Source organism: Callospermophilus lateralis, chromosome 3 (assembly GCF_048772815.1).
Source record: "Callospermophilus lateralis isolate mCalLat2 chromosome 3, mCalLat2.hap1, whole genome shotgun sequence".
Lineage (NCBI taxonomy): Eukaryota > Metazoa > Chordata > Mammalia > Rodentia > Sciuridae > Callospermophilus > Callospermophilus lateralis.
Window position 1 is genome coordinate 35,916,466 of NC_135307.1, and position 24,586 is coordinate 35,941,051.

Below are 24,586 nucleotides of genomic sequence, written 5' to 3' on the forward strand. Positions count from 1 at the left end.
AATTTTGTATGGTGGGAAGTTAGATAACGTCTGGATTTTGTTTTAATGTAATTTAGTAGAACAGGCAGTGGAAGAGAAATAAAAGATTGACAATGAATTACTTATTGAAGTTGGGGTTTATTTTTTTTAATTTTGAGTCAGGGTCTAAGCTGCTTAGGGCCTCTATAAATTGTTAAGAATGCTCTCAAACTTGTAATACTTCTGCTTCAGTCTCCCAAGTTGCTAGGATTTCAGGTGTGTGCCTGGCCTAATCTACTTAAAAACTTTAAAAAGTTTTTAAAAATAGTTTTTGGGGCTGGGGTTGTAGCTCAGTGGTAGAGCGCTCACCTAGCACAGGCAAGGCCCTGGGTTCCATCCAACTACGAGTAAAAAATAAATATTAAAAAAAATACTTTTTGAAGAAAGTTCATCCTCCCAGAGGCATAAGAATTCTACCTTCTTGCTGGGTGTGATGATGTATCCCTGTAATCCCAGCAACTCAGAAGGCTGAGGCAGAGTAGCAAGTACAAGGCCAGCCTCAGCAATTTAGTGAAACCGTATCTCAAAATAAAAAAACAGGCTCCGGATGTAGGGAGGTGGCTCAGTGGTAAAGGGCCTCTGGGTTCAATCCGCAATACAAAAAAAAAAAAAAAAAAAAATCTACCCTCTTGGTAAACATCTTTGGGTATGATAGTCATATGTTCCAGATCTTCCAAAACAGTTTGATTTTCAAATATTTGTCATTATTATAAACCATTGAAATACTCAAGAGAGCTTCATAGGTAGCAACAAAGCCTTGTCACACAAAATGTACAAATGTGTTTGGAAAGCTTAATCATATGCAATGGGGAAAAGTCATGGGGGAAGCAACAGGGTTGGTTTATGTCCCAATAAACTTCATGTAATAGCTTAACAGGGTCTAATTAGCCTTTTCTGTTGTTTATAAACACTCAAATCTGCCTTCTTGTTCTCTGCTGCAGACTCTCTACCAACAGAGGCAGATGGGATTAGCCAGGGAGAGAGAAGAATGGACCACTTCCAGATAAGCCTTCATCAAGGTCTGATCTATACATATTGCTGAAGGATGGACTGTAGTATCCAGTACTCATTAGCAGAGATGACCTTGGAAAAACAGGATGCCCCTGTTTTGTTTCCTGGTTTCATTCTGTACCTTATTTCCTTTTGATCTTTATACTTGATATTACCTCTCAGGAAAGTGGTCAGGTCTAAATAAAACTAATGATTTTTCTCCCTGAGAAAGTACATTACTCCTTTCATTTCCTAACAATTTGAAACTAAGGCTATAAAATTAATTTTTGACATCATGCTTGAAAGTGAGGAGACTGGATAATATATTCATCAACTTGTTTCATTTCTGGATTTCATTTTTTAGCTTTGGGTATATTTTACCATGCCTATGTTATCAAGTACCAACTCTTGTTCTTACCCTATTACGCTTTTCCTATTTTTTGTTTCTCTACACCTATTTACTATTAAATATGTTGATTTTCCTTTGTTAAAATAATTGGAGACACAGATAAACAGCTTATTGGAAGATTTAGATAATAAAGTAGATGCTCTTTTATGGCTGTTGCAACTCATTATGTTCTGGAATGGTATGGATGAACCAATGGAGTTAACTCCAAGACTGTTGAATCTGTCACTGCTGAGACCTCAGAAATTTTAATCATTATCATCTGACCACTGGAAAACAACATGTGGGGTGACAGATTCCAACCTACTGCCTTTTAGTTTTTGTTCTTTTAGTTTACCTCAAGTCCTGCCCCTTAAAATAATAAATTGTATACTAAATCTGAACTCTTTTAAAAGCAATGCTGGGGATCAAACTCAGGGCTTCACACTCCCAGCCCCTAAATCAGAAATGTTAATAGACTTGGCTCCATTAATCTCTAAACCATAGGCATGGTAAAGTGGAGAAAAGAGAAACAATTTTATTTTTGGCCTTTTTATTATTATTCTAGCAATTTGGGGCTTCCATTCTTATTTTTAGATAGTTAACCCATTGATGTCTTTTTGCTTTGTATATGATCCCAACTGAAGAAAATCATTCCAAAACATCAATAATTAATTCAGTTAAGAGAGGGAAAATTCTCTTTGGATGCAAATTGAGCCAAGGAGGTTGGGGTGGGGGTTGGAAAGAAGAAAAAAAAAATCAGTCTTTGTCAAACTAGACAGGAGCTTGTGTCAAGTTTGTAAAACCAAACCTGGAACTTCCTACCATCCTTCCTTTGAACAGGAGAAATCATCCCCTCTTCTCCATCACTCTATAATGTAATTCTACTTTTTTAAAGGATATCTTCTCCTAATTCTCACCTCCAATAAATATCCAGACTAAATATTCACTACCTATTATTAAAACTTTTTTACAAACTCTGTGGGAAAGATTTACCCTGAGACAAATAGTTAATAGAGAGGGGATTTTGTAAAGATAAAAAGGTAGAAGACAAAGTTGTCCCAGTATCAAAAATGAGAACATTTTTACCACCAGTGATTCAGTGATGAAGCAGGTAAAACACAGAACCATCAAATTGATATAAGAAGAGAGTATTTCTGACAAGGCCTGGTACCTATTGAGAATCTTAGCTGCATTACACAGAATTTGTGCTGAGAGGAAGGAAACAGTACAAGGCAGCCTTATATTCCAAGGAAAAAATGGTGGGGTTGGTGATTCATTAGAATTATTAATTAAATCAGAATTCTTTACCCCTTCTTTCCAGGCCTCCTATATATGTGTAGCTGAGGTCTGTTTTCTGTAGTACACTAAGGGAAAAGAATAGCCTATACAAGAACAGGAGACATTTCCTGGCCCAGGTTCTTGGCCTCCTCTACATGTGGCTAGAGTACTGGATTATTTGCTGATCCAATCCCTGATTTTGTGTACTATGATCATCCTCCCTGGTCCACCCTCAACTTACTACAACCCCATCACCCACCCTGAAGAATACAAAAGCTTTTAAATTCTTTGCCACAAGATAATTAAAAAAATGTAGTTTCTTTGTTTAAAGTTACTAAAATTTGGTTCATCTTTTAGTAACAGATCTTTTCCTTCACAAAATCCCTCCCTCACTCAGTCCTGTATGATCACATAATCATCCTCCTCATCATCTTCTTCCTCTTCTTCTTCCTCCTCATCTTCCGGCAGTTCTTCTTCTTCCTCTTCCTCTTCTTCATCTAGACAAACTACCACCTCAGCTGGCTCAGGTAATCGAGAGTCAAACCAATCCAGTACCTGCTGGGTGCTAAGTCTTGATGCCTGACTCAGCTGAGGGATATCAATTTCCCGTAGCTGTTGGTGGGCTGCCCAATACTTCTCCAAAGGTCGTATATCCGGTGGGGGCGGGGGAATCGGTAGAGGTGGTGTCTCAGCCCATTCTTTCAAAGAGCGGGTTGATGGTGGTGTAGGAATTGCTGGATCTTGAAAACTAGGGGCACCAGGTACTGCGTTGTCCCGAAACCATTTTAGTTGCCCATGCTTCAAAGCATAGCGTGTGTCACCAAACCACTGAATGATCTCAGGCCGAGGTAAACCAGTGATCTGTTCCAATTTATGGTAATCCTCACGCCGTGCCCATTGGCACTGTAGAAAAAAGGATTTGAGAATAGCCAGCTGCTCTTTGGTTTTACGCTTAGTCTTTCGCTGGCGTTGCATATCTGGGGAAAGGTAGTCTGTGGAGCCAACCCTACCTGGTACTGAGTTATGCCGTAGCCCTTGAGGCCAGGCTGGCTCCAGATGTGGGGGTAGTGCCTGTTCCTTGGGTGAGAGTGACTGTGGGATACAGCCTAATGACTGGAGGGGTTTAGAGGTGGCAGTAGCTCCATTAGCCAGTACCCGGAAAGAAGAGGAGGTAGAGGAGGAAGAAGGAGTCATACTAGGTGCTGACTCCTCCTTACAACTACTGGCAAGTAATGAGATTGATGAGGGCTTATCCAGAGCACGTGACTGGTGGACAGCTATGGAGTGGTTCCAGGAAGAAGTACCTACACCATGTGAGTGGTCAGGACCACTGCCTGCCAGTTCCTTAGGGAGACCACTGCTTTGAAGATCCTGCCATAAATCTGATTGGGAGAATGTTCCACTGCCAGGTGTCAAAAGGGACTCCTTTGCTTTCTGGTGACTCAGTGGCAGTGCTGATATATGAGAGAACTCTTCAGGTTCTACCTTCAATCCTTTTATCTGGGGGGGCTCTCTAAAAGTCAGAGGGCCTATTCCAAGACTAACTTGTTCTGGAGGTGGCACTGGAGAAGGTGGCACCTCCTCTGGTGGCCGCCCTGCATGATGAGTAAAAGAGAGAAGGGATTTGAAGTGGAGTTGGTCCCGATGGTATACCACTCGTGCTCGAGTCTCTTCTATTTCTTCAGATGACCAGCTAATGCCACAGCGGAGGCGCTGGGCCATGAACCAAGTCTTGACTTTCTCCATCTGTAGCCCATAACGTAGGCAGAGAAGGGCAATGTCTGCTAGGCTGGGATAGGGAAAGTAGCTGAAGGTTTGTAGCAGGTGTTCATTGCTGTCTAGCTCACTGGTCTGGGCTGCTTGGGTCCACACAAGCTGTAGCTCCTCAGAAATTGGAGGAAGGCAGATGAGCCCTGCTGGTGAGCTAGTAACACTGCTGGCCTCTTTATTAGGAGGCATGGTGCGGTCTGATTTGTGCCCTTCAGAGACAGCTGTAATAAGAAGAGAAACAGCTCAATCACTGAGGCTCCTCTTTTGGCACATCACTCAATTTCTACCAAACTGTTGGATACCAAACAATTAACTTTCTATTGGCATCATGTTGTATTGCTTTTAAAGTGTTTCAACAATTTCTCGTTAATTTTCAGAACCTTGTGGAGTCATCAGGGAGCTGTTACAATTCCCATTTTTTTTAAAGCCCATAGAATTTAAATTATACCAAGTCACATGACTAGTAAGTGTTGTCACCAAGACAGAAAACCCGTCTATAGAGGTTCAAAAGGAAGAGCTTTTTTTTTTTTTTTTTTTTTTTTTTGGTGCTGGAGATTGAACCCAGGGGTGCTTAACCACACTGAACCACACCTCAGCCCTTCATATTTTTTGAGACAGGGTCTTACTAAGTTGCTTAGGGTCTTGCTAAATTGCTGAGTCTGGCCTGGAACTTGTTATCCTCCAGAATTGCTGGGGTTACAGGTGTGTACCACCAATGCCCTGTGGAAAGGCTAAAAGTTATTCTTATAAAGCTTTTATCTTTCCAATTCAACTTTGCTTCTGGAAGCTATTCCCCCATCTCTCACCGTCTAAATTCATGGAACAGGTGTCACAAAAGGAGACTCAAAAACAAAAGGAACTATTATTCTTCACCTCCTAACAATTTATGATTACCTCTTGAATGTAGAGATAGATTGGGAAAATAACTGATGACTATCTGTAAGGTGTAACAGCATTGTCCTCTGCCCAGCCCCCAGCCATTTCTTTTTCTTTCCCTTCCCGCAGCTGGAGTACCTTCAAGCCCTGCACTCAAACCAGAAACCTTTATTATTATTTTCCATCTCAAGTAGGATGATAATATAGAGATCTAGGAATAAATGGGGCTCACTCACCCTGGGTTTAGGTCTTGTGGAAAAGGGAATGTTTCCTTCCCCCAAACAGCCTCTTAACAAAGGTTATCCCCTCCCCCAGCCTTTATCTCTTCCTACAGCTCGGCCTCTCTCCAGGGAGCCTGGAGAACTCCTTCCCATACTGGCAACCCCCTCCAGGTTGGGCAAAAGGCCACCTGCTGTATCTTTTCAGTTCAGCTTTCTCCTCAACATCTTGTGGACCGGTTCATTATAAATTGTAGCCAGCTCTTACAAAAGATACCCAGCAGAAGCACTGCTCCCAGGGTTAAGGATGTGGGGACTACAGGGATAGCCCCAACTGTGTTTCATTCCTGAAATACCTGCTCAGGTTATTTCCCAGAAAGTTCTGTTGACAATTTTAATTCATTTCCCTATGTGGACTGAGAGATCCTGTAACACATCACCCTTTCCTCTTAGGAGAATCCCATCTGTATTTATAAATATTACTACTAATCTGTTAAGATTTCTACGTAAATGTTACATGATGAACTGAGAAAATAAACATCAAGTCCAAAAGTTACAACAATGTAATATCAGGGATTTTATTTATTATTACTATTATTTTTGAGGTGCTGGGCAAGTGCTCACCAAACGACACCCCCAGGCCCATGAACTTTATGATTGAAAAAAATTCAGAAGCATTTTTGCATTTGAGGCCATTCCCTTTAATAATTAAATCTAGCAAATTGAATGCATGCAAATCTTAAAAGCAGTACAGCTTTATTAGTACCTTATGGGGTTAAATGGTGACAGTGTGACATGGTAGGTAAAAACATGAAATCCATTTGGGGGAGAAGGGTTAGGGGTATTGGGAATTGAGCCAGGCCCTTATGCATGCTAATTATGTGCTCTACCACTAAGCTACACCCCAAGCCCAAGAAAAATGAATTGAGTTTAAATCCCAGTTCTACCACTTTTTCTCTATGTAGAATGAGTTTCTACAATTTCTAAAATTTTAGCTATATGAAATTGATAAAAGTTACTGAAATTGTGAGCCTCGGTTTCCTCATATAAAAAAGGAAAACAATGCTGAATATATGTGAACAGTTAGATATTTTTACCAAGCACCTACTATTGCTAGGCATTATGAATAGAAAGGGGTTAGAGTAACTGTGAAGACCTGGAGGACTGAGGTGTGGCAGTTTTGAGGTTAATTGCCAGCTTCATTACTTCTAGAATGTTGTTTGTCCTTAGGCAAATTATTTAACCACTCTATAAGCCTTATTTTCTCATCAGAAAAAAGTTATCTATCTGGAAAGTTTTTGACTAAATTAACAAAAAATGCCCTTGACATTATGCCTAGAACAAAATAAAGACCCAATACAGTTAAGCTTTTTAAAATTACTTCAGCTTCATGGGTGACTCTGATATAAATTAATGCTCCCCTTGGGAAAATGGGGCAAAGACTGTATTCTTTAAAATCATGGTTTTTCAGTCTGACTGCAGAATCCAAATTCTAGCTACAGTGGAGGAAACTACAATTTTAATGATTTTTTTCTTTTTGCAGTCTGAGGATCGAACCTAGGGCCTTACAGATAGGCAAGCAAGCACTGTACCTATAAGCTACATCCCCAGTCCCTATAATTTTACACTTTTTAATATTTTGGAGTTTGGATACAATTTCAGAGTGTATGGTTTTGTGGCTTTTTTTTTTTTTTTTTTTTTTTTTTTAATGTATGAAAAATCACAGTTTTGGGGAGAATTGCTTCCAAAATTTGAATCCATTTTGAATGCCATATGAATTGCTCCACCTTTCCCCTTCTAGTTTCATCCTAGACACTGCTTTATGGCCAGGGGCCAACTGCTATTTAGAAATGTGTCCCCCTCCCCCAGAAACACCATCAAATCCAAGCTGGAGAATACTTTATGATGGCAATACTTGACATCTTCTTAACCTCTTTTTTGTCCTTTTCCATCAGGACACCCAATTCACACTTTAAATATGAGGAAAATATAGCATAAGTCCCAGGAATAAAGCAGTTTAGTCCTTTATGAGGATGAGAACTGACATGAGAATATGAGACAGTCACAGCTCTAATCCTACAAGGAAGCATTTTGCTTTTTTTTTTTTTTTTTTAGTTGTTGATAGGCCTTTATTTATTTGCTTATTTATATGTGGTGCTGGGAATCAAACCCAGTGCCTCACATGAATAAGGCAAATGCTCTACCTCTGAGCTACAACTCCAGCCCCTGCATTTTGCTTTTATTCATGTGGTTTGAATACTTCAGATTCTCATAGCATCAGCTTGATATTTAATGTAACATGCACTCATGCAAATAACACATACATTCAGTTTTCATTTACATAAAACTCAAGTTATAGAAGAACTCCTGAAATGAAATGGTGGCTTAAATCAAGGCACAGGTATATGGATGGCAATTCCCTGGAAGAATCTGGCTTTAGACAACAAGGAAACTACCACCAGAGTGGCTATGAGAATTATAACAAGTTGGGCAGACACTACAGTAATCAAAAACCACAATTTAAGCAGGGCGCAGTGGCCCATGCCTGTAATCCCAGTGGCTCCAGAGACTGAGGCAGAAGGATTGCAAGTTCAAAGCCAACCTCAGCAACAGCAAGGACCTATGCAACTCTGTGAGACTGTAAATAAGATACAAAATAGGGCTGGGGAATATGGCTCAGTGGTTGAGTGCCTGAATTCAATTCCCAGCACACCCTGCCCCCTCAAAAAAAAAAAAAAAAAAAAAAAATTTAGACTCTGTAGTATCTATTCTCATGCCTCCATTTTGGATAGAGAAAGGGAAACAAAGCTGGAGAAGGACTCCTAGGGCAGAGGTGTGCTTGTAAGTATCTCTTCTGAATAATCATTGCATTTTATTCCTTATTAAATAGATCATATATACCCTACTAGTATGTTAAGTCACTAATAAAAAATGCAGAAAGCCCTTCTTTTCCCCTTGGGCTTTTTGCATCCCTGAGCAAATGGCAGAGAATGGGCTGCATTAACTTAAGCTTCAGTGTTCACACAGTCCTAGGAAAAAGGAGGACTTTGGAACTTTCCTGTTGAACATAGGCTTATGGTTAAAGTGGAAGACAGTTAAAGTGGGAAACTAGTTATGATCCTGCTGAATTCCCAAAATCTTTATTCAGAGATTTGAAGTATTACCTAAAAATGTATTTTGGTAGTTTTAAGGACTTTTCGTGATACTTATATGCTTAACTTTTTGGATCATAAGAATCAAATAAAAGTTACAGATTCTTAGAAAGTTAAAATAACTCCTCCCCAAAAATAAACATTCACATACTCTGGGTTCACTGACAGCCAAGAAGTCAGGTTAAGAATCTCTGCCTTGGGGTTGGGGTTGTGGCTCAGAGGTACAGCACTTGCCTAACGTATGTGAGGCACTGGATTCAATCCTCAGCACCACATAAATATAAAATATATTGTGTCCACCTTTAACTAAAAAACAAATATTAAAAAAAAGAACCTCTGCCTTATGTCTTTCCAACTTTAATAAAAGCAGTAGTGACAAATGCTTAGAGATAAACAAGCAGCTTGATGTGCATGAACAGGAAAAGATCCACAAGAATTGCACTTAATTTAGAAGGGTCACAGGGTATTCATAGTATCAGCTGGAGAGAGTGAAAAGGGTGTTTAAATGACCTACTGAACTTGTAGGTCATTTAACCAATACCCACAAGTTGTAACTAGGTAGTAGAGGTTAGTAGGCTGCTTTTTAGTGCACCAAAATCATTGATTTCATTCAGTCTGTGCTTGGAACAGCATTGTGACTCCAACAAAACTTCTGTTGCTCAATGTGTGTGTGTGTGTATACATATATATAAACATCACATCATATGATGAAAAATACTACATTAAAAACTGTTCCTATATGGTGCATGCCTGTAATCCTTGCAGTTTGGGAAGCTGAAGCAGGAGGATTGCAAGTTCAAAGCCAGCTTCAGCAAAAGCGAGGCACTAAGCAACTCAGTGAGTCCCTGCCTCTAAATAAAATACAAAATAGGGCTGGGGATGTGGCTCAGTGCCCTGAGTTCAATCCCCAATACCAACAACAACAAAAAAAAGCTGTTCCTATAGCTGGGCATCCATGTGTAATCCCAGAAAATTGGGAAACTGAGGCAGGAGAATCACAAATTTCAGACCAGCCTCAGCAACTTAGGCCCTAAGCAACTCAGTGAGACTCTGTGTCAAAATAAAAAATAAAATGATGTGGTTCAGTGGTTAAGTGCCCTCTAGGTTCAATTCCCAGTACCAAAACAAACAAACAAAAAAAACCCTGTTCTATAAAAAAACTAGGGTCAAGTGGTTTGGAGAGAGATAATACAGGAGAGTATACATTTAAACACTGATATAAGTTAGGAGTGGGCAAGACAACTCTAAAAGACTGGATATGAGACAAACATCTCAAAAGTATTCTTCACTTAGATTGCTTCCTAAATGTCTAATTTCATGTCACTTAAAGAATCCAAAACTGAAAGTCATAGATGATCAAAGTGTTTAGTTTTCATCCCAGACTGCATCCTAGAATTACCTGGGAAAATTAAAAACCAGGCCACTCTTCTCCCTACTCTGATTTAATTAGTCCGGGTTGGGGGCCAGGCATCCATAGTTTAGTTCTCAGGATGTAGCCAGGTTTGAAGAGTCCCTTGTGTAGTTAATACTAGAAAGGTAACTGGGAACTCCAGTCAGCAGACTTTAACACAAAAAAGCCTCAGCACTACACCAAAAGGCCTGTGAAACGAATGTACTTTGAATTATAATTAAGATATGTATGCATTATTTTTAACTTCCCAACTTTTTCAGTTACTGCCGTCTGTCTAATCATATAAAAGGTCTTCAGATGAATGATAAAGGAGGCTCATAGGATAAAAAAGATCTCCTGATTTGGGCCCAAATGGGTCTCAGCTTTAGTCTTCTTTCAGTTTAGAAGTCTCAGACTAGTACGCAACACCAGGAACCTCTGAGAACTCGGACTCTTAGTTTCCTGGTTGGTTTTCTGACTACAGCTGGGCACGGGAGCAAGAAGGGGCAGCTTCTTCTAAACCTTTCATTCCCAAAGGCCACTGCTCCCCAGAAGTAAATTCAGGTTCTATACGTGTGTTGAGGTAGTCATGGGGATGGGCTGGGAGGGAAGGCCTGGGAAGGAAACGTTTCTCCTATCCTCCATTTCACAAGCTGTCTAGAAGGCTCTGAACTGGGTCAGAGAACAAAAAGTTGCTACACTTGGGATGGTGAGCCCCAGGAGGCAAGCGAATCTCAATCCTTTCCTCTCCAAGGGCGTCCCAACCCAACCTTCCCCTCCTCCCTACACACCCCCTTCTCCCCCGTTACAACAGGAGGAATCAAAAAGTCCAGAGAAGAAAGCGGAGAGAATCGGACGACTTCGAACCTACTATTCTCCTCCAGGAGAATGAGGATCTGAGGGTCGGAGATTGTACACCGGCTAGGAAGGGAAGTCCAAGGGGCTGGGGATCACTCACCGCGGTCCAGCCCGGGCGGCGGCTCCCAGCCTCCTACCATGGGCCGGGTGTGGGTGGGTAAGAGGGGAACAGGGCAGGGAGCCTCCAGGTGGGAGTGATGCTGCTGCCCCGTGCGGCCTGCTCCGAGCCCACCCGCGCGGAGGGCCAGGACCTGACTGTCCACCCCCACACACACCCCCGCCCCAAGAGCGTCCCTGGCCCTGCCCTCCCTGCTCTAGCGACTTGGAGGCGGGGCGGATGGGTGGGGCGGTGCGAAGGTGGCCTGAGTCTGTATTGGCGGTCGCAGGCGGGCGGGCACCAGCGCAGCGCACTGGGCCGGCCATTGGCTGCGTGGATCTCAGCTGAAGTCTGCAATTGGCTACGTGGACCTCTGCGGGTTAGCTATTGGATGTGTGAGGCAGGGAAGATGTCCCCCGGTACCAGAGTGCTGTGAATGGTACTCTCCACCTATCCGCACCGGACCTTCTGAGTATGAGCCACTTTCCTCCCAGAAATGTCCCCTGCTAAACTGTCTAGACCACCAGCAACTCCCATTTTTTTCCTCTTGCGGGAAGCCCTCCGCAGATCGTAACATCCCCTTCCCCGGGGTACATGTGAGCTGTGCCTTCCCCAGTAGAGAGCCCAACCGCCGCCAGCAGCGTTAGCTACTGCTAAGTGTGTAAAGCAACAGGGAACTTGTTCTCGAGGTGGATCAGATGTCTTTGCCACCCGAAAAAACGAGCCCAAAGACGGGCCGCTTCCTGGATCAAACTGGCACCAGACAGGTGTTCTCAAGGACGAAGTGCTGGAGCGGTCCCTCTTTGGGACCTACCAAACTCTCAGGCTTCCCTCCCTGTCCTGGTAAAGAAGACCTGGACCTCGGCCTCATATTTGGGTGCCTTGGTTTGCACTATTGAGAGAGGGATGACAATAAAATGAGGTTTTCAATGAAGCATTGTCCTTTATAGTATAAAATTCTGGGCCAAAATTTATATATTTAGGATTCACCATCTTCTGACTAAAAGGTAGAAGCCATAACTTCAGAAGTGACTCATCTATTCTCATATAGATCTTTGAAAAAGCCCCATCTTGCCTATTTAGGTCATTTAATAGAAAACTTCAGACTTTGCCCTATATTCTCAGACCTCACAACTTCCCTCTCCTTACATGTCTCCCAAAACCAACCACAAAACTATTTTCGTTCTTCGTTGTTCCACTCAGTCTTAGTGCTCTTTCAGGGTTGCCAGACATCTTAAACTTACCTGCTTCAGCGCTGAGCTTTATTTTCTATTGCTATCCCCTTCTTTGCCCCTGCCTCCCCAACCCTCCTCATTACATTTGGTAACAACAGCAATTTCTAACAGCCATCACACTTCCTTCAAACTAATATCTGGCAAAAATATGAGGTAACCAATAGAAAGACATATACACTCATCTTTAAGGCTAGAAACTCTTGATCCCCTGAGGTTTGAGCCAGGATTAGTTGTTGAGAGCCACAGCCAAAGTGGCCGCAGCAAACTTCCAGCTGATTGGCTCATGCGGCCCAGCAAACTCCCAGCTGATTGGCTCCTCTGCGGTGAGACTCATTGGGCTATTTCCCCGCCCTTTCAGACCAGGGAGCTGCTCATTGGGGGACTCTTTTGGCTCCGCCCATGCGACCCAGCCAATCGGTCTCAAGAGCGGGAAGAGTGCAGGTTGAAGTGCACCCAGGAAGTGCCTGGAGGTGTGCATGCTAAAAATAAAGGTCGTTAGTGCTTGATAAGTGGCTCCTGAATTGTGCCCAGTCAGACTGGCAATTAGTGGTATCTAAAAGACTTTCTCCTAAATCACAATTATTTCCGTGACCATTAGTTCATATGTAATTAAGGGAAAACATTTCAGGTAGCAGCAACTCTCTGTTACTAGTGGAGAGGTCATTCCCTCATAATCCAAGCATTTTATTAGACTGGATTAACTGGGAAGAATTCATGCTTGTTTGGCTGGAAAGCTAGGCAGAATTGCCTGTGAGAACTAAGCGCCTGACCTGGAGGGTTTGGTAAGTCATTCTGGGCATTGCAGTTCATGGGCCTGGAGTTGTAAAAGGTAGACAACTTTGTCAACTTTCTTTTCTCAAGACACATCTCAAGAGTCAGGAGTGGCAAGAGAGGGAAAAATTCATTATAGGAAGTCACTCCCCTGATCCAGTTCTGAAGTGCAGACTAAAGCTTCTTTCTTGTGAGTTTCACCCCAATGATTTTTATGCAGGTATTTTTTGTTGTTGTTGTTGTTCTTGTAGTGCAAAAACAACAACATGCATGCTATGCAAGCACTCTTATCACTGAGCAATCTCCCTAGTCCACCCTGTAGATTTAGAAGACTCAAGTGGACAGGGTGGTAAAGTAGACAATAGGAAGAGATCTAGACTCTAATAATTGAACAGAGGATCCCACCTTTAGCAAGACAATAACCCACCCAGCTTTTCCAGGAATTTGTGCTGAATGAGGACTCATGTCATCCTCAATATAGAGATGTTAATGTCCATCTTCCAAGGCACTGGAGGAGACCCAACAATCTGTTAATGAGGCTGTTGGTTTTTGTAAAATTTTAAATATATTTAAACTGTAATTGATTAAGATTGATGTCTCAAAGCCAGGTGTTGTAGTACACACCTGTAATCCCAGAGACTGGGAGGCTGAGGCAGGAGGATTGCAAGTTCTAGGCCAGCCTCAGAAACTTAGTAAGGCTTTAAGCAACTTAGTGAGATCCTGTCTCAAAACAAAAAATAAAAAGAGCTGGGGATGTGGCTCATCAATGGTTATGCACCACTGGGTTCAAACCCTGGTACCAAAAAATAAAGATTGATGTCTCTTTCCTTTCTGACTTCCCCTGCATCACATTTCCCCTTTTGTTAGTTGGCAGTAGAGAAGCCATGGACATTTGGGGATTGGCTAAGGAACGTGAGTTGGGGATACACTTTGGGTTTAGCTGGTATATAACATGGTTTGTAGTTGCTTTTGTGAATAAATTATCTGCATGTAAATATAGTACTATAGACTGAACTGTGTACCCACTAAGCTCATGTTAAAGTAGCAACCTCCAGTGCCTCAGAATGTAACTATTTGGAGATAAGATCTTTAAAAATAAGTTAAAATGAAGTCTTTAGGGTAGGTTCTAATACAATATGACTGTTGCCCAGAAGAGGAAATTTAGACATAGAAATGTCTAAATGTCTAATAAATTAAGTATGTGATAGACCCAACCTGATTTTCTTTTAAAATTGGGAGCCATCTCACCACAAAGCCATGAAAAGCTAATTTTGGCTTTACTATAAATTACTGCAAATTCTGAACCTGCTTGGAATGCCTGCCCGTGCCTTGAACTCACCCATGCCTGGCTTTCTGACCAGATAGCAGGCTTCTCAGAAACTTTAGTAACATCTCATAAATATTGGCCTTCCCTGGCCAGATAACGAACGACCCTTTCTGAGGCTCTAATGACCCTCATAAATTCTGATGTTGGGGCCAGCAAAACTACCATTTGTGTTATGCTCATCAGAATTTTGTTATCTGTAACCCCCCTTTGTGTAACTTGCTGGGCTATAAAGCTGGGCTGCAGGAAAGCTGCAGCTGCTATCTTGTTCCTGCGGTTTTGGGTGGGAGAGGTAGCCCGGCCGGTCGAAATAATAAGCTTGCTTTAATTTGATTTTAATTGGAGTAAGCGGTCTTTTCTTGCTTCTTGGTCTAACATATTCACAGAGGAAAGATCACATGAAGATGTATGGACGAGGGCTATCTTCAAGCCAATGAAAGAGGCCTCAGAATAATATCAATACCTTGATGTTGGACTCCTAACCTCCAGAACTGAGGCAACAGATTTCTGTCTAAGCCACTCAGTCTGTGCTGTTTCATTACAGCAGTCCTAGAAAACTAATACATAGCTTCCAAGAATAATGTCATCAATTCAAAGACTCAATTAGTCATTGCAAATTTAAAATACTCCAAAATCTTACATCATATTTCTGAAAGAAATTTCATAGAAATTTTTCCAAGTTTGAAAAACATCCTAAAGGTTTTTGTAACATAGTCATTTATAGCTAGGCATGGTGGTTGTAATCCCAACTACTAGGGAGACTGAGGCAGAAAGGTTCAAGTTCGAGGTTCCCTGGGCAATTCAGCAAGACCCTATTTTCAAAAATAAAAAAAGATCCCGAGATGTAACTCAATGGTAGAGTGCCCCTGGGTTCAATCCCCAGTGCTGGAAAAAAAATTTAAAAACAACAAAAACCCCACAAAATGTGAAGATAAAACTTTTCTAAATTTTCAAGAATTTAGAAAATGTGATTATGCTAAGACTGAATTTTCTTTTTTTTTTTTTTTTTCCCTTCCCAGTACTGGGGAGTTACCTAGGGGCTTCTGCATGCTAGGCAAATACTGTACCTCTGAGTTACAGCCCCAATTATTTTTATTTTACTTATTTTTGTGGTACTAGTGATTAAACCTAGGGACACTCTACTACTAATGTGCTACACTCACAGCTCTTTCCCTTTTTTTTGACAGGGCCTCGCTAAATTGTCCAGGATGACCTCGAATTTTCAATCCTCCTGCCTCAGCTTCCTAAGTAGCTGGGATTACAGGCATATGCCACTGCATCTAGCTACTTTATAGGAAACTTTATATAATAATGATATGAGTTGGGCACATACCTGTAAGTGGTACATACCTGTAATCCCAGTGGCTTGGAAGGCTGAGGCAGAAGGATTTCAAGCCTTAGCAATTTAGCGAGGCCCTAAGCAACTCAATGAGACCCTGTCTCCAAATAAAATACAAATAAGGGTTGGGGATGAGGTTCAGTGGTTCAGTGTCCCTAGGTTCATTCCCCAGAATCGGATTAAAAAAAAAAAAAATATGAAAAGGCTATTAAAGAGTGTATATCTCAAAAAAAGAATTATAGAAAAAATTGTATAGGTTTGCCAGGCAGATAATTTTTTGGCAGATCTTTAAAAATTCCAATTTCTTGAGATCTTTTCTCATTTAAAAAATACTCACACAAGTATTTTTTAAATTAGAAATTTGTGATTTTGTATTTACTTTTTCTTAAAAGGGGCTCCAAAAAAACTGTATCCTCAGGCATCCAGAAAACTGAAATCTATCCCTGGTACTATTCAAATGGATATGGTGAGTTTCTATCCCAATTAGGGGAACTGTGCTCCAGCATTCTGTATCTTGACTTCTAGAAAATATTAAAGTAAACATGTTACAGGAAGCAAGAGGGCTAACTAGTCAGAAGTATGAGTATTAAGAATTTGGGGTATGGGCTGGGGTTGTGGCTCAGTGGTAGAGTGCTTGCCTAGTGCGTGCGAGGCCCTGGGTTCGATCCTCAGCAACATATAAAAATAAATAAATGAAAACAAAAGTATTGTGTACAACTAAAAGAAATTAAAAAAAAATTTGGGGTAGACTTAGATTAGCAAAGTCTGCATTGAAGTTGTTTGTGAAAGAAAGGGTTCAGACAAATCTATTGCTAAATTAGGATGTCAGACATCTGGAAAAGAGGTCAGGGCCTCAGAGCCCCTAGGCAATAAGTTATGGAGAGAACCCCTGAACAGCTCCACACTCACCTCTCCTTGGGTGCCTGCTCCTCATGCTGACTCTTCCCTTCAACATATCTGGTTTCACTTACAATATCCAAGAAAGAGTAGGTGCTCTGCAGTGACATCACAACTTGGCCATTATGATGTAATGAGGAGGCATCTGATTATGCTCCAGCTGGTGCTTCCCTATGAGGAACATTGTTGTCTCATTACCTTGTGAGTAACTGGATTCTTCCATCATTCAGGTGATGTGGGAGTCAATCCTGTTAGAACTTGATCTTTTGTGCAAGTACTTTGATATTTATTTTTATCATTCCATTATGGGTCAGACAGAGGTTCTTGCTTTTCTACATATTTCTCATCCTTTATTTTTGGGTTGCCCTTGATAAGCAAAGGGCTTTAATCTTCCCTTTCAATGTTTAAGGAGCAGAATACAACGCAGATGGCTTCTTAAGGAAGAAGATCCCCAACTCAATAGGAAATAGGGCATTTCCCAATCTGTTCCCTTTAAACGCACCAGCAGCTGGTGCTGGGTGTCAGCTAGGCCCTGGTGACTTTCTCACCATGCCAAATGGTGGAGGGATCCTGTTGGGCTATTTTATACCAGGGCTGCCCAACTCCTCCATATCTCCTTCCCATCCAATTTATACAGAGCCTATTCTCCAGCAGAATAGGAACAGGAATTTTAAGAAATGAAATGACTTTTAAGAAATGAAAGTAATTTGGAGGGGGTTTTCAGGGAGGGAATCTTGCTCTGAATCCCTTGCTATCTCAGTCCAAAACAAAAAATACTTCCAAGTACCTCATATTTTCTTTTCAGATTTCAACTTTATTTCACATATGAAGTTTTGTACCCAGAAGGAAAGGCAACTGCATGAGGAATTTGAAATGAGGCACAATACTACTGGAATGGGTTTGGGGGAGACTCTGAGAGGACCTGGTGAGAACATTAGTTTTGGGGGGATTTGCATAGCAAATTTTCATTCTTTCCCTGGGTTTGCTATTCAATAGGTGGACTATTCAGTCTCAAGGTCAATGCTCTTTGGCAGTATCTCCAAAAGAATTTCCGAAGTTGGGGAAACGAGCCTTTGTTTTTCTTTATGCTTGGAAGAGGAAGGGAATGGAAACTAGCAGGAAAAAAAATAAAACATTGTTATCTCTTATGAAAAATCTTGGGGCTGTTCCTCAGTCAGGGTGTGTGTGTGTATGTATTATTTTTTGAGACAGGGTTTCACTAAGTTGCTTAGGGCCTTCTCAGTTGTTGAGACTGGTTTTGAACTAGTGATCCTCCTGCCTCAGCATTCCGAGCTGCTAGGATGTGTACCACCACAGGTGTGTGCCACCACACCTAACTCAGCCTGGTAATATAATATAGTCAGGAAGCGGAGTTAAGCCCATTTTCAGTCACACAAATTATCTGATCCTGATGAGGTCAGTTCTCATCTCTGGACCTGTGTGCTCCTCTGTAAAGAAGCCTCAACCTAATGGTTTCTAAGATAAGCCTTTCAGGTCTCTGATGTTATAACCTGTATTAACAAGATCCAAAGGAACTCCAGAGAAACACAGGAGTTAGAAGCAAGGGAACGTGGGAATTAGACTTTCACAACTCTATGAAAAAAGTTGATCAGATAGGGCTTATTATGTAGAGAAGTGATGAACTACGATCATAAAGAGAAACAAAGGAACAGAAGGAAGGCTATAGGACAAGTGTAGGACAATTTCTGAGTTCTGTATGAGAAAAGGGACACAGTGTTCCTTCCTAGAGGGTTGCTTAAGGATCAACTCCCTGACTTCTCTTTGGCACTTCCCAGTTCATGGCTACCATGATATATTCCAAATTGTTCATGTTCATAAACCATCAGTTTTTAGAGTCTTCACCATAATTGCTTAATGCATAACATATAATAGGGCCCCTGCCCCATGAAAGATTCAGTCAAACTTTCCCATGTCACTAGCTAGGAAAAGTCACTGGTTGCAGCAGTCTAGGTATACCCTTCTGTGCTTATCCTTCCGTGTAAGAAATATGGATGGGACTTGATGGAAAGGGCATATGGCCTAATATTGGTAGCTCAACCCAAGGTGAGGAAAAGCCAGGCTATAGGGACATATCCTGGAGCAGTAGTACATATCAAAAGCATCTGGGTAGGAAATCTCTTCAGAGAATCTCAAAAGGACCAGGCATACAAAAGTCTCTCAAGGTATTTGTTTCTTCCCTATTTTACAAGGCTCGGTGGTACTGTTAGTTGTTTAAGTCCACATTTAAAATATGATGCACCCATTATGCATGTGTGCAAGGAGGCTCAGCCCAGGCCCCCATCTTGGGGCAACAATGGGGAAATCTGTCAGCTTACTCCCAAGCCCTGCAACAGTTTAATATGGGAAGAAAGAACCGAAAGATTCTCATTCTTTTTTTTTTTTCGTTGTGGTGCTGGGGATTGAACCCAGGGCCTTGGTGCATGTGAGGCAAGCACTCTACCGACTGAGTTATATCTCCAGCTCCAGATTCTCATGTTATTCTAAAAAGCTGAGAACAGGACTATGACTGAGCCAGTAATTCTTTCAGAGAAAGAGCTCAGGGGATTAGGATTATCCCTAGTTCCTTTTCTCTGATCAGAGTTGCCATTTTATCCACTTAGTAATACTAGAGATCCCAGTGAGCCCAGGCCCACACCCTAGCTGAGGACCTTTCTAATGGAAACACCAGGGAATTGACCTTCAAGGCTAGTGAGAGGTGATGGCACATTAACAAGTACGGAGGATTGGCTTCAGCCAATGTACAAGAGAATCCCAATGTACAGAAAGGCTGGAGTATGAACAGGTTTCCAACTTTTCCCAGATGGATGGGCCCTTGTTGATCCTGCAGATCTGGCATAGGAGATAGCAGCAAATTCCTGGGAGGAATAGATGAAGCCTAGGGCTCTTAATATCTTTTCCAAGTCAGTTCAGGGAAATGGGAAGATGGGAAAGCAGAGCACAATCAGGAATTATGCTTTTTTCTTATTAAGAGATGACATAGCAATGTTTTTAATTTTGTCTTTTTTAAAGAATAAGAATGCAGGGAACGGGTTGTGGCTCAGTGATAGACCACTTGCCTAGCATGCATGAGGCACTGGGTTCATCCCCAATACCACATAAAAATAAAGAAATAAAATAAAGGTATTGTGTCCATCTACAACTAAAAAAAAAAATAAAAAAAGAATAAGAATGCAATATCATGGTTATGCACATGGGCTCTGCAGATTTCTCGGGTTCACAATTCATGTACTAGCTGTTTTCTTTCTTTCTTTTTTTTGGTACTAGGGATTGAATCCAGGAGCACTTTACCACTGATCTATATCCCCTGTCCTTTTTATTTTAAAACAGTGTCTCATTAAATTTCAGAGGCTAGCCTTGAATGTGCAATCCTCCTATTTCAGCCTCCTGAGTCACTGGGATTATGGAGTGTGCCACTGCACCCTGCTTAGCTGTGAGATCTTGAACAAGACGAGAGTTTCTCCAGGGCTTATCTTTAATAGAAGAGGAATAATGATAATACTCAGGATTATTTTGAGCATGCACATAAAACAGATTTTAGCAGATAAATGTTAAGAAAATGGGCTATTACTACTGTTAATGTGATATAACGGTAACACATACAAGTCAGGCAAGACATTATTGGACAATGAACCTCAACCCAGACTTAAACTGTGCATTGCTTGGTGACTTCCAGTAATTTCTTTCTTCACTTTGCTGGAACTCTGACCTGAGGTTGACCTACAAGATACATGAAATTCTTTTTTTCCCCACAAGATTAAGATGATTTGCTTGAGTAAAGATCCAGAGTTCCTTTCTTGCCTCAAAGGATTAAGGCTGTGAACAGTAAAAGCATTTAAACAAATCCCATATTTTATTCTGAATACATGTGTGGGCACATGTACATGCCCCCTTCACTCAGAGTCACAGAATAAGGGGAGACAGAAGGTTTTGAGAAATTAGTAATGAAAAAGGATGTGGGAAGCTGGTTACCTTAAGGCTCCTTGTTCATCTGTAACAACAGGAACTGCTTCTTTCCCCTTTTCTCCCTTTAGAAGACTGTCAAGAAGGAGCCTGAGGGAGGAAGGTGGATCAACCATGGTCTTGGAGAAAAGGAAGTAGACTCTCTACCCCTTCTGGAGGAAGAAGGAATAGCAGAGATCAACTAAGAATGAAGAGGGAAAGGGAGAAAATATAGGTAAATGACCTAGAATAAAAGTAAATACCTTACGTGTTCAAAGAAAAAAAAAGTGATGAAAAGGGAGAGGAACAAGAAAAAAAGCAAAAAGCAAAGAGGTTAGGTATAGGGTAAGAGGAAAGGAAACTAAGCAACCAGGGAAAAAATAACTCCCATGTTAAGGTTAACCAAGAGATACATGAATGGGAATGGGTAGAAGAGTCTGCTTTCCCATTTCACTGGCTCAGAATATGGATAAGACTGCCATCTTCTGGTGTCATTTGTCAAGTTGCTCTCATTCTTGATGTTTTCCATTCTTTATTCTCAAGAGAGATCCTGGGGGCTCTCAATCATATCCCCAACTCAGATATACCTCCCCAAAGCTGTCTCAGAGCATCCAGGCTGGAAATCTCTGGAGGCAAGAACAAAAAGCAAGGGGCAGTATATGTGCCATGGTTGGGAAGATGCTACGGGGTGATTGTGGAATACTTTCTGGGTTCCGAAACATTCTTGCCCCAAACTGGAGGACCCCTCCTCAGCCACAACATAAGCTCAGGGCTTTGTCTCCTGAACTATAGTAAAAGGTTGAAAAATGTGGCTTCTAATCTACACTACACAATGCAGATGATAAAATGTCAAACAAAATGGAGCTGTAAAAGAACTACATAAACCAAATCCAATTTCCCAAGAAGCAAAGTGGGGCCCAAAGAAGTACAACTTGCTTAAAGTTGTACAGCCAGTCAGTGACTTCTTTTTCTTCTAAACCAAAAGCAACAAATCAGAATAGTGATTTTTTGATTCACTGTTCCTTGACAACAGTCCATAAAGTGCTTAGAGGTTATTAAAAGGTACCCAGAAATATAAGGCTGACATTTTTGTGGAAGCCCCTGAGTAAATCAACACCTTAGGTGCCCCATTATTGAGCTACAAGGACAGGCTTGGGGTTGCTTTTGCCTCGATTATAATCCGGAACTTGCCTGGAGGACAGAGAAAATAGTTCTATCTGTCATCATTCCCCAGCCAATATATGAAAATTTTAGGGAGGAACTGTTGGGTGATAAGGGAATCCTGTCATGCCAGGGTCCAGAAGGAGCAATGGCCAAGTTCCTAGGATTAAGCAAGGCAATTATGGCTGAGATAAAACTAGGATGGGCAAACTGAGGGACCTGAGGTGGCAAAGGCCAAAAAACGGAAATAAACCAGCAATCCGTTGACTTCAAATGGGATGGATTATTTCACACGTCACACCTCCTCAATCCATAATGCCTCCTCAAATCCAAAGACTTTCCTAACATTTGACTGCCTAGGCCTGCAACTCACTCTCTCCCAGTGACCATTCAGCAAAGAGGCTACCATCATCCCCCTTTTTTAGCTTTCTTCTAATCCCTCCAGCATCCTTTCTGGTTTCCTTTCTCCCTTACCTTGGGTTCTTTTCACTCACATCCAGCCAGCATTTTCCACCTCGAGTTCCCCAAACCTTGTTGATTTCTCCTATCTTCCTCGCCCTCCCCCACCTGACTGGGACCTCTCCCGGTCAATCTAAGTTTCTCCCACTCCTCCCACCACATTGGTTTTCCCCTGCCCCCCGGGTGCCTTAGTTTTTTTCTGCCACGGGCTGCGGCCGTCTTGTCTTAAATAAAGTGGATCCAGCCCTGGGGCTCCGGGGCTCCGCCACTGCCCGGATGCTCGGGCCCACGCAGAGCATAGTCACGGCCGCCGTTGTTGTCCCAGAACTCGCGACCCGTCACACGGTAGCGTAGGGCGAAGAGCAGGGCGCCCCCAATGGGCGGCGCTGGAAGACGGAAGGCGAAACGATCTGCTCGCGGAGGGGGCGGGGCCGGGCCGGCGTAGGCGGCGGGCGCTTCACGTTGGCTTCTCCAGCCGTCGGCGCTCCAGCGCACGCTAACGCGCTTCTCGTAGGCCAGGTCCAGCACGCGCGCGCTCCCAGCCACGCCCAGTGGGCCCGCCTCAGCGCGTTCCAAGCAGATGCGCTGCGCCTGTAAGCGGGCGGCGAAGCCGGGCTCGCTGGCCGGCTCTAGGGCTGCGCGCGCCTCCTGTGGGGGTGAAAAAAAAGGACAGGGAGGAGGGAGCAAGGGGCGGGGAGTGGGAAGAGAAGGAGGCGGGGTCAGAGCGGGACACTGGACCAATCAGAGGCCGACGCGACGTCCGGGACAGCAGAGTGGGGCCCAGCTGAAGAGTGGCCTAGAGTCCTAAGCGAATGGACCTCAAAAGGGCTAAACAGGCGCAAGCCCATAGTTGGGGATGGGTGGGTGTTCCTTGACAAATCCACTCTCGTACGACCGCCGCGGCCGATAGGGACAGGTCCCGGGGAGTGGGGGCATGCCCCGGCCGCCTACCTGGAGGCTTCGGGTGCGCGGTTGACAAGGCGCGAAGTGGCGGAGGGCGTCTCTTTGCAGCTGGATCTGCACGTGGCGGGGTACCCGGGGCAGCTCTCCGGGGCGGAAGCGGCGCACCGCGGCCAGCTCCAGCCCCAGCGCGTCAGCGAAACGCACTCTCTTGCGGGTGTCCGGGCTTCGGCTGCGGGGTGCCCGGGCCCCGCCGCCTCCGGCGGGTGCGGAACGGGCCCGGCGACCCCGACTCGGAGCGTGAGCGCGGGATCGGGCCCCCAGACGCGTCCCGCCCTCGGCTGGCTCCTCCTCCGGCTCCTCCTCGAGGCTGGGCCGCTGGCTGCGGTAGTAGGCGCGCTCGGTCAGCGCAGCTATAAAGCTCAGGTTGCGGGGTATGTCGGTGCGGGGGGGCCGCTCGCCGGACATGTTATCTCCCGCACCAGCGGGGCTGGTCTGCAGCACCCCGGGGCTGCCTTCCCTTCCTTTTGCCCGCTTGCCCTGCGTCCTCACAGAAGTCACCTGAGCCCACTACAGAATCCCCTAGCCGTTGCGTACTCTCCTTGCTGTCACCTCCGGGATCCTCCACCTCCCGTTGCTCTGCATGGTCTCCGTAACCACCTTTCCCTCTCTCTGACCGTCAGCTCCCAGGGTTTTGGACTATCACATCCTTCCTCCTATGAGCTGTGTGCTCTGAGCGTGCGCTCCACGACGCTCACCCTTGGGTTCTGCGGGCCTCAGTCCCGGACCCCGCCCCCGCCCCCAACCCTCTGACAGGTGGCTTGGTATCAGTCTTAACTGCTGCACCAGGGGGCGGGGACTCCATCCTTTTGATCCCAAGTGAAGCCACCAAGCCCCTTTAAAAAAAAATTAATCTTTCTGGCACGGAAAGGGTTAATACAGGAACGAAAAGGTAACCTTTCATTATTTTGAAACACCCAGAGTGTGACTGTCTTCAGGTCTCACTTTTTTTTTTTTTCTTTTGCCCAGGCGTGGGAGGGGGGTGACAGTGTGTGCAAAGGAGGGAAAATCATGAACACTAGATAGAATTTCAAATAGAGGGTATGACATTGCACTCAAAAGGATTGGTGGTTGAACACGGCCCAGTGGAAAGAGGCTGGAACTGAGCAGTAGGAAAAACCTACAGCCTAGTCCCAGGTCTGGGACTGTTTAGCTTTGTGACCTTGAGCAAGACACAACTTCTCTGAACCTCTGTTTTCTCACCTCTGAAAAAGTGGGTTAAAATTCTGATTTTTTAAAATTTGTTTTTTGATACTAGGGTTTCAACCTAGTATCGAGCCATTCCCCCAGCACTTATTTTTAATTTTGAAACAGGGTCTCATTAAGTTGCTGAGGGCCTTACTAAATTACTGAGGCTGGTCTCAAACTTATGATCCTCCTGTCTCAGCCAAGTCACTAGGATTACAGGCTTACACCACCACACTTAGCTTACAGTTCTGATCTCT

At 43.3% G+C, this 24,586-nt stretch overlaps 3 protein-coding genes across 6 annotated transcripts in view; 1 reads left to right on the top strand and 2 right to left on the bottom strand.

Moving 5' to 3' along the window:
• The window catches only part of Rnf212b (ring finger protein 212B), a 30,575-nt gene extending 29,550 nt beyond the window's left edge, over positions 1 to 1,025 (top strand). Inside the window, exon 14 of the mRNA XM_076850007.1 lies at positions 960 to 1,025. Within this exon, the coding sequence (XP_076706122.1) occupies positions 960 to 1,025 (66 nt within the window). The remainder of the gene's footprint in view (positions 1 to 959) is intronic.
• Positions 1 to 20,680, bottom strand: Homez (homeobox and leucine zipper encoding). 3 transcript variants are annotated; one of them, XM_076850003.2, is made up of 3 exons: positions 20,592 to 20,680; positions 16,614 to 16,772; positions 1 to 4,665 (listed from the first exon to the last, which is right to left on the bottom strand). In XM_076850003.2, exons 2-3 carry the CDS (start codon positions 16,657 to 16,659, stop codon positions 3,068 to 3,070), a joined length of 1,644 nt encoding a protein of 547 aa, XP_076706118.1. In that variant the 5' UTR covers positions 16,660 to 16,772; positions 20,592 to 20,680; the 3' UTR covers positions 1 to 3,067. The 3 variants fall into 3 exon arrangements, with proteins under 3 accessions (XP_076706118.1, XP_076706120.1, XP_076706119.1); XM_076850005.2 differs by lacking the exon at positions 16,614 to 16,772 and having other exon boundaries at positions 20,592 to 20,675; XM_076850004.2 differs by lacking the exons at positions 16,614 to 16,772; positions 20,592 to 20,680 and adding an exon at positions 11,039 to 11,360.
• Positions 20,077 to 23,621, bottom strand: Ppp1r3e (protein phosphatase 1 regulatory subunit 3E). 2 transcript variants are annotated; one of them, XR_013090740.2, is made up of 3 exons: positions 23,133 to 23,621; positions 20,592 to 22,829; positions 20,077 to 20,339 (listed from the first exon to the last, which is right to left on the bottom strand). XR_013090740.2 is itself a non-coding variant. In XM_076850006.2 (2 exons), exons 1-2 carry the CDS (start codon positions 23,547 to 23,549, stop codon positions 22,407 to 22,409), a joined length of 840 nt encoding a protein of 279 aa, XP_076706121.1. In that variant the 5' UTR covers positions 23,550 to 23,621; the 3' UTR covers positions 20,077 to 22,406. The 2 variants fall into 2 exon arrangements, 1 of the variants encoding a protein (XP_076706121.1); XM_076850006.2 differs by having other exon boundaries at positions 20,077 to 22,829.
• Between the last annotated feature and the right edge of the window lie 965 nt (positions 23,622 to 24,586).

What these genes read in the sequence shown, in the direction of transcription:
- Homez (XM_076850003.2), bottom strand. Translation starts at nt 16,659, where the DNA reads ATGTTGAAGGGAAGAGTCAGCATGAGGAGCAGGCACCCAAGGAGAG. An exon ending in GAGCAGGCACCCAAGGAGAG is followed by an intron (nt 4,666 to 16,613) that starts GTGAGTGTGGAG and finishes TTCTTATTACAG; the next exon opens with CTGTCTCTGAAGGGCACAAA.
- Ppp1r3e (XM_076850006.2), bottom strand. Translation starts at nt 23,549, where the DNA reads ATGTCCGGCGAGCGGCCCCCCCGCACCGACATACCCCGCAACCTGAGC. An exon ending in CGCGCACCCGAAGCCTCCAG is followed by an intron (nt 22,830 to 23,132) that starts GTAGGCGGCCGG and finishes TCACCCCCACAG; the next exon opens with GAGGCGCGCGCAGCCCTAGA.